This window comes from Bos indicus x Bos taurus, chromosome 9 (genome assembly GCF_003369695.1).
Source record: "Bos indicus x Bos taurus breed Angus x Brahman F1 hybrid chromosome 9, Bos_hybrid_MaternalHap_v2.0, whole genome shotgun sequence".
NCBI lineage: Eukaryota > Metazoa > Chordata > Mammalia > Artiodactyla > Bovidae > Bos > Bos indicus x Bos taurus.
In genome coordinates, this window is record NC_040084.1 from 70,533,979 (window position 1) to 70,549,879 (window position 15,901).

Sequence of the window (15,901 nt, forward strand, 5' to 3'; positions counted from 1 at the left end):
CAAGATTGCTTCAGGAACTTAAAAACTAACATGGGAGTAAGGTCAAGGGCAAAATTAAGTACTTGGATCTAGAGAGGCAAGTGTAATCATTTGCCAACCAGAAGGATATTAATGTTTAAAAGTTAGTTGTTCCAAAATTTTGTTGTGTTCATGTGTAGAATATTGGCATTTATTTTAGAATTTAGTGTTAAATGAGTAATGTTGTCTCTCATTTCATATTCTTTTATGCTTTTCTGATTCTCTACTTTTTCCTCTGAAATTTCTCATTGTTTCTTCAAATAATTTGAACTTTGTAGATTCTTTTATACTTGTTACCAATGTTAAGTTGTCCAAAATATATAGATGCTGAAAAAAATCCTACCTAACTTGAAGTTAGATTTGGGGGAACAAAAAAATCTTTTTTAAAGTATATTTTATTTGAAAGTTAATGTAAGATTACAAACTCTTGAAACTTGTTAATCTAAAAAGGACTTTAGAAAAAGGGAAAAAGCAAAAGGTGCAATGGAAATTTTCTAGTGAATTAAAGACTGATTTTTGTTTTCTAAATCCTGGTCATACTTTCTCTCCATTTTATGGACACTGGGTTCACAGAAAACATGTACAGTAATTACGTGATTACAGAACATTTTACTATTGGAGAACATAATTTATTATAGTCAAATGAGCATGTAGACAAAAAGATGGTACTGCTTTTTTAACAATCTGGATAAGATGTGATGTGCTTAGTCACTCAGTCATGTCTGACTCTTTGCTACCCTATGGCTCGCCAGGCTCCTCTGTCTGAGGGGATTCTCCAGGCAAGAATATTGGAGTGGGTTGCCATGCCCTTCTCCAGGGGATCTTCCCAACCTGGGGACTGAACCCAGGTCTCCCACATTGCAGGCAGATTCTTTACTGTTTGAGCCACCAAATGCTAATTCAAATGAACATTCTGTTCCACTTTTGAGTTCATTCTTTGTATTAGAGACTGTATTTGGAGATATACATTACCTGAATTATAATAACAGCTGAATTACCCAAATATAAACAAGGACTATTTCAAAAGAGCAAGTACCCAAGTCGGTACTATAGACTCTAGTAAGATTATTAGTTTTCTCTGATAACATTTCTTATTCACATGAATTTTAATTCATTTTAATTAAACATGTATGTCAAGTGTTTAAGATGGAGAAAAATTTGAAAAAACCAAGAATAGGGTGATTTGTCTTCTTAAATCTTTGAATCACAGCCTTAAATTTTTATTTAGATAACTCATTTTCACAGACTATTCTATAACAAACTTGTTTTATGAGATGAAAAGAAGAGATAACTAGAGTTACATAAACTTTGTATGTTATATGTTTTATAAAAAAAAACTTTGTGAAATACAAAGGTTAAGCTGCTGCTGCTAAGTCACTTCAGTCGTGTCCGACTCTGTGCGACCCCAGAGACGGCAGCCCACCAGGCTCCCCTGTCCCTGGGATTCTCCAGGCAAGAACACTGGAGTGGCTCGCCATTTCCTTCTCCAAGGTTAAGCTAGTTCACATTTATGCATTAATATCTTTCAAATAGAGCTGACAGTATTTAGGAGAAAAAAAAATAAAGATAAAAGAGGATGAAGGGAATATGGAGTCTTCATGGCAGAACACCTATGTGGTTCAGACATGACATCACCAAACAGGTCTACTGGTCACCTTTCAAATGATCATCATTAAGGTCCCTCTCACTCTCTCCAGAGAAGAGCTCAAAGCTGTGTCCCTTCAATAGTGAATCAATAATGTTGTCTTCATAGAAATGTGTGTTAATTGCAAGTGTAAACTGACAGTGACATTCATATATAATAAGGAAAATAATCTGGGGGTCTTAAATAATATATATAAATATACTGTTGTATTCACTTGCACTTTGTAGAGTGTAATCATTGGATGAACTGATTGTAGAAATAAATACTGTCCAGTGATGTTTTTAAGCTCTTATTCACATTTATGAATGAAGAATACACTTCAAATGTAGTCTTTATTGTTTATTTTTCTACTGTCCTAGAAGTTCTTCATAAAAGTCTTTTGATTGAAAAAAACACAACACTTGGTTATTTACCACCAAACTATCTCAGGGATGACCTCAGCACCACTCCTTTCTTCTACATCTAATTTATTTATACAAGTAATAGATTAACTTCTTGGCTAGCTGCATACAAAATTGCTGCAGAGCCTTGGATGTATTTGGAACAAGACACCCTGAAGATGGAAGTAGGCTGTTATTGCAAAGATGTAATTAATCCACTTAGGCTCAGGTTGTAGATTTCATAAATACTATATCTCTCACATATATGTACTATTATTAAAGTGCATGTTTATTTTATTAATAAAATATGCATTTATGTAAAAGCATTATTGAATTCATAATTTTGTCCAACATGTATTTTTCTTAATGGGTTGATACTAAAAGTAAAGTGCTACTTCTAAAAAATTGTATATTAAAAAAATATTGAAATGGAGTGTTCATAAATAGAAAGTTATAGAACAAAAAACCACTACAATATTGTAAAGTAATTAGCCCCCAATTAAAATAAATAAATTAAAAAAAAAGTTATAGAACAATTGCTGTCATTGCCTCAGTGTTGGTTGAAATTAGAGCAAATTTATCAGTTGGCATCAAGGCTGTGAATAATCCATCAATAATACATTGCAAAGACAAAAAAGACCATCATTAATATATAGGTTCTCTTGCAGAACTGTCAGTGTCACTCATTGGTCACCACTGTAACAACATTTCTTCTTTTGTTACTGATGTAATTGATGCTTACCTGAATTTCACACATCCCTATGTTTACAACATTTGAAGCTGTTGTTTATTTTTCTTCAGCTCTAATGCTTTTCATTTATTTTTTTTTCAATTTTTGACACATTCCAACCTATTTAAGTATCAGTCTTGGAGAATGACTCTTCAGTATTACATCTGCACTTGAAAAAAAAGCAGAAACACACTAGTCATAGTAATTAAAAAGTCAAAAGTGAGTTTTAAAGACAACTGTCCTTTGACATGCAAGAAATTTATTTTGATTACTATATTTTAAACTTAAGTTTATCACAGAACCTTAGCAATAATTTTTAGATATTTTCAGGCTTTAGACAGATTTATTATATCAAGTATATATAGTATATATATATATACTTGTATATATATATATACTTGTATATATATATATACAAGTATATCAAGTAATCTGATGTTCACTAATAATACTAAATAGCAGTGTACTTTTTACTTGTTATTTTTTCACCTTATTTCAATACCTAGTACAGTTCCTTGCTCTTTGTAAGCACCTAAGGCTATTTTTGGGACTTCCTTGGTGGCTTAGACGGTAAAACGTCTGCCTACAATGCAGGAAACCCGGGTTCAATCCTTGGGTTGGGAAGATCTCTTGGAGAAGGAAATGGCAACCCACTCCAGTATTCTTGCCTGGAGAATCCCATGGATGGAGGAGGCTGATAGGCTACAGTCCACGGGGTCGCAAAGAGCTGGACACGACTGAGCGACTTCACTTTCAGTTTTCACTTTCAAGGTTATTTTTAAGCAAATAATGACTTTATTTTCATCCATCAAATAATTGTGTATTGCTTTCTTGCATTAAAAATCTGCCTCCTTTTGAAACAGACATAGAGAATAAACTTATTGACATTGGGAGAGGGGATGAGAGGGTAAGATGTATGGAAAGAGTAACATGGAAATTTACGTTACCATATGCAAAATAGATAGCCAATGGGAAATTGCTGTATGGCTCAGGAAACTTAAACAGGGGTTCTGTTTCAATCTAGAGGGATGGGATGGGGCTGGAGAAGGGAGGGAGGTTCAAAAGGGTACACCTATGGCTGATTCATGTTGAGGTTTGACAAAAAACAAAATTCTGTAAAGCAATTATCCTTCAATAAAAAAATAAATTAAAAAAATCTGTCTCCTTTTAAATTTGGTTTTCTAAAGTAGAAGATTGTTAGTAATCAATATTCAGGAAAAATCCAGATTTGGCTATGGATAGTGTTTGTCTAATCCCCAAATTTTATATTTAATGAGAAAAATGCTATAACACATAAACTTCCATAATACAGAGTGGAAATGGACATTCATGGGGTGATATCTCAGAGATATATTATCTGGATTATGAATGTCTAGTAGTTTTTAGAAACATGTGCCTTCTTTTATCTGTAAAATCTACACATACTACAGAGTCCAGAGTGAGATTTTAAAGCCAGGTTCTCTGGTTTGAAACCCATCCCTACCATTTTCTAGTTTCAATCTTGGTTAAGTCATTACCCTTTTGTATATCTTAGTTGCTTACCTATAAAATGAAAATGATAATAGGTGTTCTCATTGAGGTCTTGTGTAAAAATTAAGATGATTTAAACAAATCTGTAGGTGTTGGAGATCAAAGAGCCAGTACACAAACTACTATTGCATTGGAATTGTTGTTTCAATTTTATAAATTTTATCAGTGGAAAGAATTTATTAGGATGTTTTATTTGAGACAGTTTCAGAACATGCCTTTGTAAGATTGATTAGCTAAAGTCATACAATCAAGCATTTTAACCAAAAAGACTTCTTGGCTATTATACACAGTGATGGGAAATAACATAATGTCTTATAATAAATTTCAAAAAACCAATAGCATTTCTCAGAAATAAAAAAGTGTAGACTATATTCCCAGGTATTACATAGCAACTGACATTTATATTTTATTCTGTCCACAGACACAACAGCTTCAAGGTATGTACTCAATTATATCTAATGGCAGAGGGTGATCTTTCATCAGGTTCTAAGGGCGATTCAAAGCTAAGCAGAATAGACAATTTTAAAGAGAAGAATAGATAAGGTTTCTGCTATGACTCATCTTTGTTAATTTATGAGGCAGGTAAAATCTACTTTGGAGTCTCCCATTTGCCCTGTCTTTACTTCCTACCATCTCCTAGGGACTCCGTCTCCTTCCTATGAGCTGCTAAACAGTAACTACTGCCTGAATGAAAGCATGAACAATGAAACATACCATTCTCACACAGCTTCCCCTGTGAGGTGGCAGTGGTTGAAGGCACAAGAGAAATTTTAGGGGGCATCCAGAGACAACAAGTACTTTGTAAAAAGGATAAAGGGCTAAGAGTGACATTTCAAGAAGGGAAGATTTATTCAGTTGGGAAAACTTCCTGGTGTCTCTCAATTAGTCCAAATTAAAGGTCCTCTTATTGAGAAGAGTTCCTTCTCCATTTCCATGCAAAATCAATGTTGAGCAAGTCTTATAAGGAACCTGCTGTCCAGCTTTTTTTTCTATCCACATACTAGCCTGAGTCTTCTGGCTAAATATTATTGCCCACCTGGCCCAAGTATTAAATAGTTTTTCCAGTAGTCATGTACGGATGTGAGAGTTGTACCATAAAGAGAGCCAAGCATCAAAAAATTGATGCTTTTTAAAAAAAAAATTAATTTATCTTTTATTGAAGGATAATTGCTTTACAGAATTTTGCTGTTTTCTGTCAAACCTCAACATGAACTGTGATGTTGGAGAAGACTCTTGAGAGTCACTTGAATTGCAAGAAATCAATCCTAAGAGTCCTAAAAGAAATCCTAAAATAAATCAGTCCTGAATGTTCATTGGAGGGACTGGTGCTGAAGCTGAAGCACCAAAACTTTGGCCACCTGATGTGAAGAACTGACTTGTTGGAAAAGACCCTGATGCTGGGAAAGATTGAAGGCAGGAGGAGAAGGGGACAACAGAGGATGAGATGGTTGAATGGCATCACTGACTCAATGGACATGAGTCTGAGTGAACTCTGGGAGTTGATGATGGACAGGGAGGCCCAGTGTGCTGCAGTCCATGCGGTTGTAAGTGCTGCAGTCCATGGGGTTGCAAAGAGTCAATCAGGACTGAGTGACTGAACTGAAGTGAACTGAAATGGGAAAGGGGAACTGATGCTAACATTTCAAGGGATGGTTGTCAGGTACTTAAGAAAGACAGTTGTGAGAGGTAAAATAGGCAAGAGGCTATTAAAATGATTTGTGTCTCAAAGGAGCAGAGGAAGAACTTACTTCTTATAGCAGAGGTAGATCAGATCAGATCAGTTGCTGAGTCGTGTCCAACTCTGTGACCCCATGAATCACAGCACGCCAGGCCTCCCTGTCCATCACCAACTCCCGGAGTTCACTCAGACTCACGTCCATCAAGTCAGTGATGCCATCCAGCCATCTCATCCTCCATCGTCCCCTTCTCCTCCTGCCCCCAATCCCTCCCAGCATCAGAGTCTTTTTCAATGAGTCAACTCTTCGCATGAGGTGGCCAAAGTACTGGAGTTTCAGCTTTAGCATCATTCCTTCCAAAGAAATCCCAGGGCTGATCTCCTTCAGAATGGACTGGTTGGATCTCCTTGCAGTCCAAGGGACTCTCAAGAGTCTTCTCCAACACCACAATTCAAAAGCATCAATTCTTCGGCGCTCAGCCTTCTTCAAAGTCCAACTCTCACATCCATACATGACCACAGGAAAAACCATAGCCTTGACTAGCTGGACCTTTGTTGGCAAAGTAGTGTCTCTGCTTTTGAATATTGTACCTAGGTTGCTCATAACTTTCCTTCCAAGGAATAAGCATCTTTTAATTTCATGGCTGCAATCACCATCTGCAGTGATTTGGGAGCCAAAAAAATAAAGTCTGACACTGTTTCCACTGTTTCCCCATCTATTTCCCATTAAATGATGGGACTGGATGCCATTATCTTTGTTTTCTGAATATTGAGCTTTAAGCCAACTTTTTTCACTCTCCACTTTCACTTTCATCAAGAGGCTTTTGAGTTCCTCTTCACTTTCTGCCATAAGGGTGGTGTCATCTGCATATTTGATTTTATTGATATTTCTCCCGGCAATCTTGATTCCAGCTTGTGCTTACTCCAGCCCAGAGTTTCTCATGATGTACTCTGCATATAAGTTAAATAAACAGGGTGACAATATACAGCCTTGACGTACTCCTTTTCCTATTTGGAACCAGTCTGTTGTGCCATGTCCAGTTCTAACTGTTGCTTCCTGACCTGCACACAAATTTCTCAAGAGGCAGATCAGGTGGTCTGGTATTCCATCTCTTTCAGAATTTTCCACCGTTTATTGTGATCCAAACAGTCAAAGGCTTTGGCATAGTCAATAAAGCAGAAATAGATATTTTCCTGGAACTCTCTTGCTTTTTTGATGATCCAGCAGATGTTGGCAATTTGATCTCTGGTTCCTCTGCCTTTTCTAAAACCAGCTTGAACATCAGGAAGTTCATGGTTCACATATTGCTGAAGCCTGGCTTGGAGAATTTTAAGCATTACTTTACTAGCATGTGAGATGAGTGCAATTGTGCAGTAGTTTGAGCATTCTTTGACATTGCCTTTCTTTAGGATTGGAATGAAAACTGACCTTTTCCAGTTCTGTGGCCACTGCTGAGTTTTCCAAATTTGCTGGCATATTGAGTGCAGCACTTTCACAGCATCGTCTTTCAGGATTTGGAATAGCTCAACTGGAATTCTATCAGCTCCACTAGCTTTGTTCGTAGTGATGCTTTGTAAGGCCCACTTGACTTCACATTCCAGGATGTCTGGCTCTAGGTCAGTGATCACACCATCGTGATTCTCTGGGTGGTGAAGCTCTTTTTTGTACAGTTCTTCTGTGTATTCTTGCCATCTCTTCTTAATATCTTCTGCTTCTCTTAGGTCCATACCATTTCTGTTCTTTATCAAGCCCATCTTTGCATGAAATGTTCCTTTGGTGTCTCTGATTTTCTTGAGGAGATCTCTAGTCTTTCCCATTCTGTTGTTTTCCTCTATTTCTTTGCATTGATTGCTGAAGAAGGCTTTCTTATCTCTTGCTATTCTTTGGAACTCTGCATTCAGATGCTTATATCTTTCCTTTTCTCCTTTGCTTTTTGCTTCTCTTCTTTTCACGGCATTTGTAAGGCCTCCCCAGACAGCCATTTTGCTTTTTTGCATTTCTTTTCCATGGGGATGGTCTTGATCCCTGTCTCCTGTACAGTGTCACGAACCTCATTCCATAGTTCATCAGGCACTCGATCTATCAGATCTATTCCCTTAAATCTATTTCTCACTTCCACTGTATAATCATAAGGGATTTGATTTAGGTCATACTTGAATGGTCTAGTGGTTTTCCCTACTTTCTTCAATTTAAGTCTGAATTTGGCAATAAGGAGTTCATGGTCTGAGCCACAGTCAGCTCCTGGTCTTGTTTTTGCTGACTGTATAGAGCTTCTCCATCTTTGGCTGCAAAGAATATAATCAATCTGATTTCGGTGTTGACCATCTGGTGATGTCCATGTGTAGAGTCTTCTCTTGTGTTGTTGGAACAGGGTGTTTGTTATGACCAGTGCATTTTCTTGGCAAAACTCTATTAGTCTTTGCCCTGCTTCATTCCGTATTCCAAGGCCAAATTTGCCTGTTACTCCAGGTGTTTCTTGACTTCCTAATTTTGCATTCCAGTCCCCTATAATGTAAAGGACATCTTTTTTGGGTGTTAGTTCTAAAAGGTCTTGTAGGTGTTCATAGAACCATTCAACTTCAGCTGAGGTAAGTTGAGTTCAATTCTGTGGCTTGTTTGTGTCCGACATTTTGTCAGACACATTGTGTCTGACCCCTTGGACTGCAGCAGGCCAGGCCTCCCTGTCCATCACCAACTCCCAGAGTTCACTCAAACTCATGTCCATTGAGTCGGTGATGCCGTCCAGCCATCTCATCCCCTGTCATCCCCTTCTCCTCCTGCCCCCAATCCCTCCCAGCATCAGAGTCATTTCCAGTGAGTCAGTTCTTTGCATCAGGTGGCCAAAGTATTGGAGTTTAAACCTCAGCATCAGTCCTTCCAATGAAGATTCAGGACTGATTTCCTTTAGGATGGACTGGTTGGATCTCCTTGCAGTCCTAGAGACTCTCAAGAGTCTTTTCCAACATCACAGTTCAAAAGCATCAATTCTTTGGCATTCAACTTTCTTTATAGTCCAACTCTCACATCAATACATGACTACTGGAAAAACCATAGCTTTGACTAGACAAAGCTTTGTTGGAAAAGTAATGTCTCTGCTTTTTAATATGCTGTCTAGGTTGGTCATAATTTCTTCCAAGGAGCAAGCATCTTTTAATTTCATGGTTGCAGGCACCATCTGCAGTCATTTTGGAGCCCCTCAAAACAAAGTCTGCCACTTTTCCCACTATTTCCCCATCTGTTTGCCATGAAGTGATGGGACCAGATTCCATGATCTTAGTTTTCTGAATGTTGAGCTTTAAGCCAACTTTTTCACTCTCCTCTTTCACTTTTATCAAGAGGCTCTTTGTTCTTCATTTTCTGGCATAAGAGTAGTGTCATCTGCACATCTGAGGTTATTGATATTTCTCCCAGCAATCTTGATTCTAGCTTGTGCTTCAGCCAGCCCAGCATTTCTCATGATGTACTCTGCATATGTTGGCAATTTGATCTCTGGTTCTTCTGCAAGGGAGTACCAGAAAAACATCTATTTCTGCTTTATTGACTATGCCAAAGCCTTTGACTTTGTGGATCACAATAAAGTGTGGAAAATTCTTCAAGAGATGGGAATTCAAGACCACCTGACCTGCCTCTTGAGAAACCTATATGCAGGTCAGGAAGCACCAGTTAGAGCTGGACATGGAACAACAGACTATTTCCAAACAGGAAAAGGAGTAAGTCAAGGCTGTATATTGTCACCCTACTTATTTAACTTCTATGCAGAGTACATCATGAGAAACGCTGGGCTGGATGAAGCACAAGCTGGAATCAAGATTGCCAGGAGAAATATCAATAACCTCAGATATGCAGATGACACCACCTTTATGGCAGAAAGTGAAGAGGAACTAAAAAGCCTCTTGATGAAGGTGAAAGAGGAGAGTGGAAAGTTGGCTTAAAACTCAACATTTAGAAAACTAAGATCATGGCATCTGGTCCCATCACTTCATGGCAAATAGATGGGGAAACAGTGGGACCAGGTTCAGATTTTATTTTTTTGGCTCCAAAATCACTGCAGATGGTGACTGCAGCCATGAAATTAAAAGACGCTTACTCCTTGGAAGAAAAGTTGTGACCAACCTAGATAGTATATTCAAAAGCAGAGACATTACTTTGCCGAGAAAGGTCCATCTAGTCAAGGCTATGGTTTTTCCAGTGGTCATGTATGGATGTGAGATTTGGACTGTGAAGAAAGCTGAGCGCCGAATAATTGATGCTTTTGAATTGTGGTGTTGGAGAAGACTCTTGAGAGTCCCTTGGACTGCAAGGAGATCCAACCAGTCCATTCTAAAGGAGATCAGCCCTGGGTGTTCTTTGGAAGGAATGATGCTAAAGCTGAAACTCCAGTACTTTGGCCACCTCATGCGAAGAGTTGACTCATTGAAAAAGACTCTGATGCTGGGAGGGATTGGGGGCAGGAGGAGAAGGGGACGACAGAGGATGAGATAGCTGGATGACATCACCGACTTGATGGATGTGAGTTTGAGTGAACTCCGGGAGTTGATGATGGACAGGGAGGCCTGGCGTGCTGCGATTCATAAGGTCACAAAGAGTCGGACACGACTGAGTGACTGAACTGAACTGAACTCTGCATATAAGTTAAATAAGCAGGGTGACAATATACAGCCTTGATGTACTCCTTTCCCAATTTGGACCCAATCTGCTGTTCCATGTCCAGTTCTAACTGTTGCTTCTTGACCTGCATACAGATTTTTCATGAGGCAGATCAGGTGAATTGGTATTCCCATCTCTTGAAGAATTTTCCACAATTTGTTTTGATCCACATAGTCAAAGGCTTTGGTGTAGTCAATAAAGAAGAAGTAGATGTTTTTCTGGAACTCTCTTGCTTTTTCAATGATTTCCAACAGATGTTGGCAATTTGATCTCTGGTTCCTCTGCCTTTTCTAAAACCAGCTTGAACATCTGGAAGTTCGGTTCACGTAATGCTGAAATTTGGCTTGGAGAATTTTGAGCATTAGTTTACTAGTGTGTGAGATGAGTGCAATTGTGTGATAGTTTGAGCATTCTTCAGCATTGCTTTTCTCTGGGACTGGAATGAAAAGTGACCTTTTCCAGTTGTGTGGCCACTGCTGAGTTTTCCAAATTTGCTGGCGTTATTGAGTGCAGCACTTGAACAGCATCATCTTTTAGGATTTGAAGTAGCTCAACTGGAATTCCACCACCGCCACTAGCTTTGTTCATAGTGATGCTTTATAAGGCCCAGTTGACTTTGGTTTCCAGGATGTCTGGCTCTAGGTGAATGATCACACCATCGTGATTATCTGGGTTGTGAGATCTTTTTTGTATGCTTACTGAGTAGCAGATATATCCTAAGCTTTATGGCAGGTGTATAACAGGCTATCACATATACTCATATGCCCATAAAAACACCAGTATGCTGAGGAATCCCACATGATCATATCAGGCACAATTTTTTTCCTGAGCTAAAAGTATGCAGGCTAACCTACTCACTGAAGAACCTCAGTTTTATGTTCTTTTACCCAATCCCAACTTAATCCATCATCATCCCCTCAAATGTACTTTTTGTACTACATACTGTATCTTTCTTTTTGGCAAGCTAAACACCTGGGAATCATCCTTGATTCCTGCTTCCATTATGCACCCCAAATCTTTACATCCTCTCAGTCTTTAAATTCTGTATGTTATATTGTCAGATAATAGGGGGGCAAGGTTACTGAATAAGAGTGGGTGAAAACAAGTTAGGTTTGAGAATTGAGAGTGAAGAAAAGGTTGCACTACCCAGAAGAATTCGGTTGACCATTAACTGAGTAATTGTTTTCATGAATATCTTTAATATCTGTTTCATTTTCATATCAAGCTATTTTCACTATTTTTATCCTCAATGGCAGATTATGCTTTAATTTTTAAGTATTAAACATAATGTGAAGGAAAAAATTCTTCATCACTTATTTGTTTTGTAGGGTTGCTTCCTATTTGCTTTAAAGGATCAAAGGTAACTTTTCTCCTCAGACTTCAAATACTTTAATGGGGTGGCTCAGAATGGTACTCAGAATGGTACCACTCAGGTGGTAATGAATCTGCCTGCAATGCAAGAGACTGGGGTTCAATTCCTGGGTCAGGAAGATCCCCTAGAAAAGGGAATGGCTACCGACCAAGTATTCTTTTTTTTCTTTCTGTAGACAAACACATCAGTTTTCCTTTTTATTTTAGATGAGGGATACAATTACAATGAATCTCCTACACAGAAACAAGTTCTGTTCTAAGAGCATATTCGTAAGTCCAATTTGTTTAAGTCCAATGAAGTTAGCCTAGGTACCCAACTAACATAATTGGTTATATAGTACTGTAATGTAATAGGTTTATAATACTTTCCACAGAAATAATACAAAGAAGGCAAACAAACACAAGCACAAAAAATAAAGAAAACATCTTTAATCTTACAATACAGTACCTTGAAAAGTACATTAATACAGTACCACAGCCACTCCAGTATTTTTGCCTGGAGAATTCCATGGACAGCAGAGCCTGGTGGGCTACAGTCCATGGGGTCCCAAAAAGTTGGACAAGACTGAGTGATTAACACTTTACAGTCTTTAGTCAGCCTCTGTAATTCTCTGATTTCCTGTTCATACTCGAAGGGCAAAATTCTGTGTCCAGAAAGTATACTACCATCAGAACGGCCTGGCCCTCAGCTCCCAATTGTCCCATCAGATAGTTTGGCAGTTGCCTCCGCTTGACATTCTTTGCTTCATTTAGTTGCTGTTACAAAGAGATAATTTAATTTCAGAAGCGAATCAGACAGGGCCCTTCCATAGGTTGCCACTAGTCCAGCAGCACTGAACCCTGCTATCAGGTTGGCACCCCACTCCAGTACTCTTGCCTGGAAAATCCCATGGATGGAGGAGCCTGGTAGGCTGCAGTCCATGGGGTCGCTCAGAGTCGGACACGACTGAATGACTTCACTTTCGCTTTTCACTTTCATGCATTGGAGAAGGAAATGGCAACCCACTCCAGTATTCTTGCTTGGAGAATCCCAGGGATGGGGGAGCCTGGTGGGCTGCTGTTTCAGGGATTGCAGAGTCAGACACGACTGAAGCGACTTAGCAGCAGCAGCAGCTGCAGTTTTGGAACTTGTAATAATTTTATCTTTGACTTGAATTTGTATGTGAAGTTGGAAGGGACGATGGAGCATGTGCAGGGTCTTGGAACCTGGAATCACAATACCTGTGATTGTCTCCCATTATATCCCTTTCTCCCTGGGATCATCCACCTGCTCCTCACCCCCTGGCTCTTTGGGCCCAGTCCAGTGTCTCCTTCCTTACTCTGACCTACTACCACCACCATTCCTTTTCCACCCTGTGCGAGGACTGGACGTGATGTCGGGAAGGCTGTGGTCAGGTGCGCACTCCAGCAGTCTCACTGTAGGCATGCATGGCAGGTGTCATCCCATCTCAGGTTGGTAGGGCCACAGCACGTTCCAGTAGAGACTCAGCGGGCCAAGCCCCTCACCTACCCCAATTCATGCACGGTGTGGGTCCTGATGTGGAGGCTGCAGTCCCAGGGGGTTGTCTGTCTGTCTTTGGTTGAAGCAGCAGGCCCAGGAGAAGGGTAGATGCCTGGCTCAGCTTCCTCACCCCAAACAGAGCCTGGACTATTGTTTCAGTGGTTGGTGGGAGGGGGAGCCTGGCAGTGGGGGGGGCCACTGAGTTGCAGAACAGGGTCTCCAGGCACCTATGAGGACCTGCACTTGACCTGCTAATATCTCCACGTCCAAGAGAGTGAGGCATTCCACAGCAAAAATCAAATAATCTTGGCAAGTCGAGAGAAACTGCAGAGAAGGGGAAAAAACTTGTGAATGTGAGGGCACTATTTTTCATATTTTTGAACAAAGATCTCCAGATTGTTATTTTGTCCCAGATCCTGCAAATTGTGCAGCCAGTCTTATAAATAGGGAATAGGTAACATTATTGCCAAATACAGAATGAGGCTATTTTGGAACAGTTGAATTAAAATCGATTTCTTGAATGTGAAAATCGTGTTCTGATAAAGTAAAAGGGCACAGAGAAATATGTTTTGCCGAAAAACTTTTTAATTATAATCAACAAAAGTAAGTTTCTTTTCATCAGTCACACCTTACACTACAGGGATTGCTTGTGAGGAATTTATAATGGGCAAAGTTTATTGGCTGGCTTTCTAAAGCACCCTAGATGTTAACGTTTCAGACAACATGAAGGCTGAGGTCCATTGAGAGGTGACTTTTTAAATGTGCAATTGTTGCATGTGATTATCCTTTGCAAGGAAGAAGTTCACAGGTGTAAAGGGCCAGGTATTTAAATTAAATTTCTTCAATTATTCAGATAATGTGATTTCTGAATAACCATAGTAGATTTGCTTAAAGTTAACTACCTATGAGATTTAGATACAGAGAAATAATTATATAAACACAGAAGGACTAAATTTCAGAATTTTAAAAATTCTTTTAATTTCTTTACATAAAAAAATGGAACATAGATGTAATATGAGGAAGTTTTAAAAAGCACTATTCAAGTATGCAGTTTTATTTATTTAATTTTCAGGATTGAACCATTTTTTCCAAAGGGCAGAAAAAAAGCAAGCATCCAACTGCAGAACCATGACCAGCAATCTTTCCCAACCTGATACCGTGCAGTTCTGCTATGAGAATGTGAACAGATCTTGTATTAAATCTTCCTACTCACCTGCATCTCGGGTGATTCTGTACACAGTGTTTGGCTTTGGGTCTTTATTGGCTATCTTTGGAAACTTCTTGGTGATGATGTCAGTTCTTCACTTCAAGCAGCTGCATTCGCCAGCCAATTTCTTGATCGCCTCTCTGGCCTGCGCGGACTTTCTGGTGGGAGTGACCGTGATGCCCTTCAGCATGGTCAGGTCCGTGGAGAACTGCTGGTACTTTGGAGCCAGATTTTGTGCCCTTCACAGTTCCTGTGATGTGGCATTTTGTTACTCTTCTCTCTTCCACTTGTGCTTCATCTCCATCGACAGGTACATTGCTGTTACTGACCCCCTGGTCTATCCCACCAAGTTCACGGTGTCTGTGTCAGGAGTATGCATCAGCATCTCCTGGATCCTGCCCATTGTGTACAGCGGAGCTGTGTTCTACACAGGTGTCAGTGACGATGGGATGGAGGAATTAGTAAGTGCTCTCAACTGTGTAGGCGGTTGTCAAATTGTTATAAATCAAGGATGGGTTTTGATAAGCGTTCTCATATTTTTTATACCTTCCCTCATTATGGTAATTCTTTATGGTAAGATTTTTATTGTAGCTAAACAACAAGCTCTAAAAATTGAAAATACTGGCAGCAAAGCAGAATCACAGAGCTATAAATCCAGAGTGGCCAAGAAAGAGAGAAAAGCGGCTAAAACCCTGGGGGTCACAGTAGTAGCATTTATGATTTCATGGTTACCATATACAATTGATATATTAATTGATGCCTTTATGGGTTTCATAACCCCTGCCTATATTTATGAGATTTGCTGTTGGGGTGCCTATTATAACTCAGCCATGAACCCTTTGATTTATGCTTTATTTTACCCTTGGTTTAGGAAAGCCATGAAAGTCATTTTAACTGGGGGACTTTTAAATGGTAGTTCATCAACCATTAGTTTATTTTTAGAATGAATGACAGCACTAAGTTGAATCAGTTCAGTTCAGTTCAGTCACTCAGTCGTGTCCGACTCTTTGCGACCCCATAAATCGCAGCACGCCAGGCCTCCCTGTCCATCATCAACTCCTGGAGTTCACTCAGACTCACGTCCATCAAGTTGATGATGCCATCCAGCCATCTCATCCTCTGTCGTCCCCTTCTCCTCCTGCCCCCAATCCCTCCCATCATCAGAGTCTTTTCCAATGAGTCAGCTCTTCACATGA

General features: G+C 39.4%; 1 protein-coding gene across 1 annotated transcript; it reads left to right on the plus strand.

Moving 5' to 3' along the window:
* Window positions 1-14,626: 14,626 nt before the first annotated feature.
* On the plus strand, window positions 14,627-15,652 carry LOC113898814 (trace amine-associated receptor 8-like). Its single transcript, XM_027552167.1, has one exon. It carries the CDS (start codon window positions 14,627-14,629, stop codon window positions 15,650-15,652), a length of 1,026 nt encoding a protein of 341 aa, XP_027407968.1.
* The last annotated feature ends 249 nt before the right edge of the window (window positions 15,653-15,901 follow it).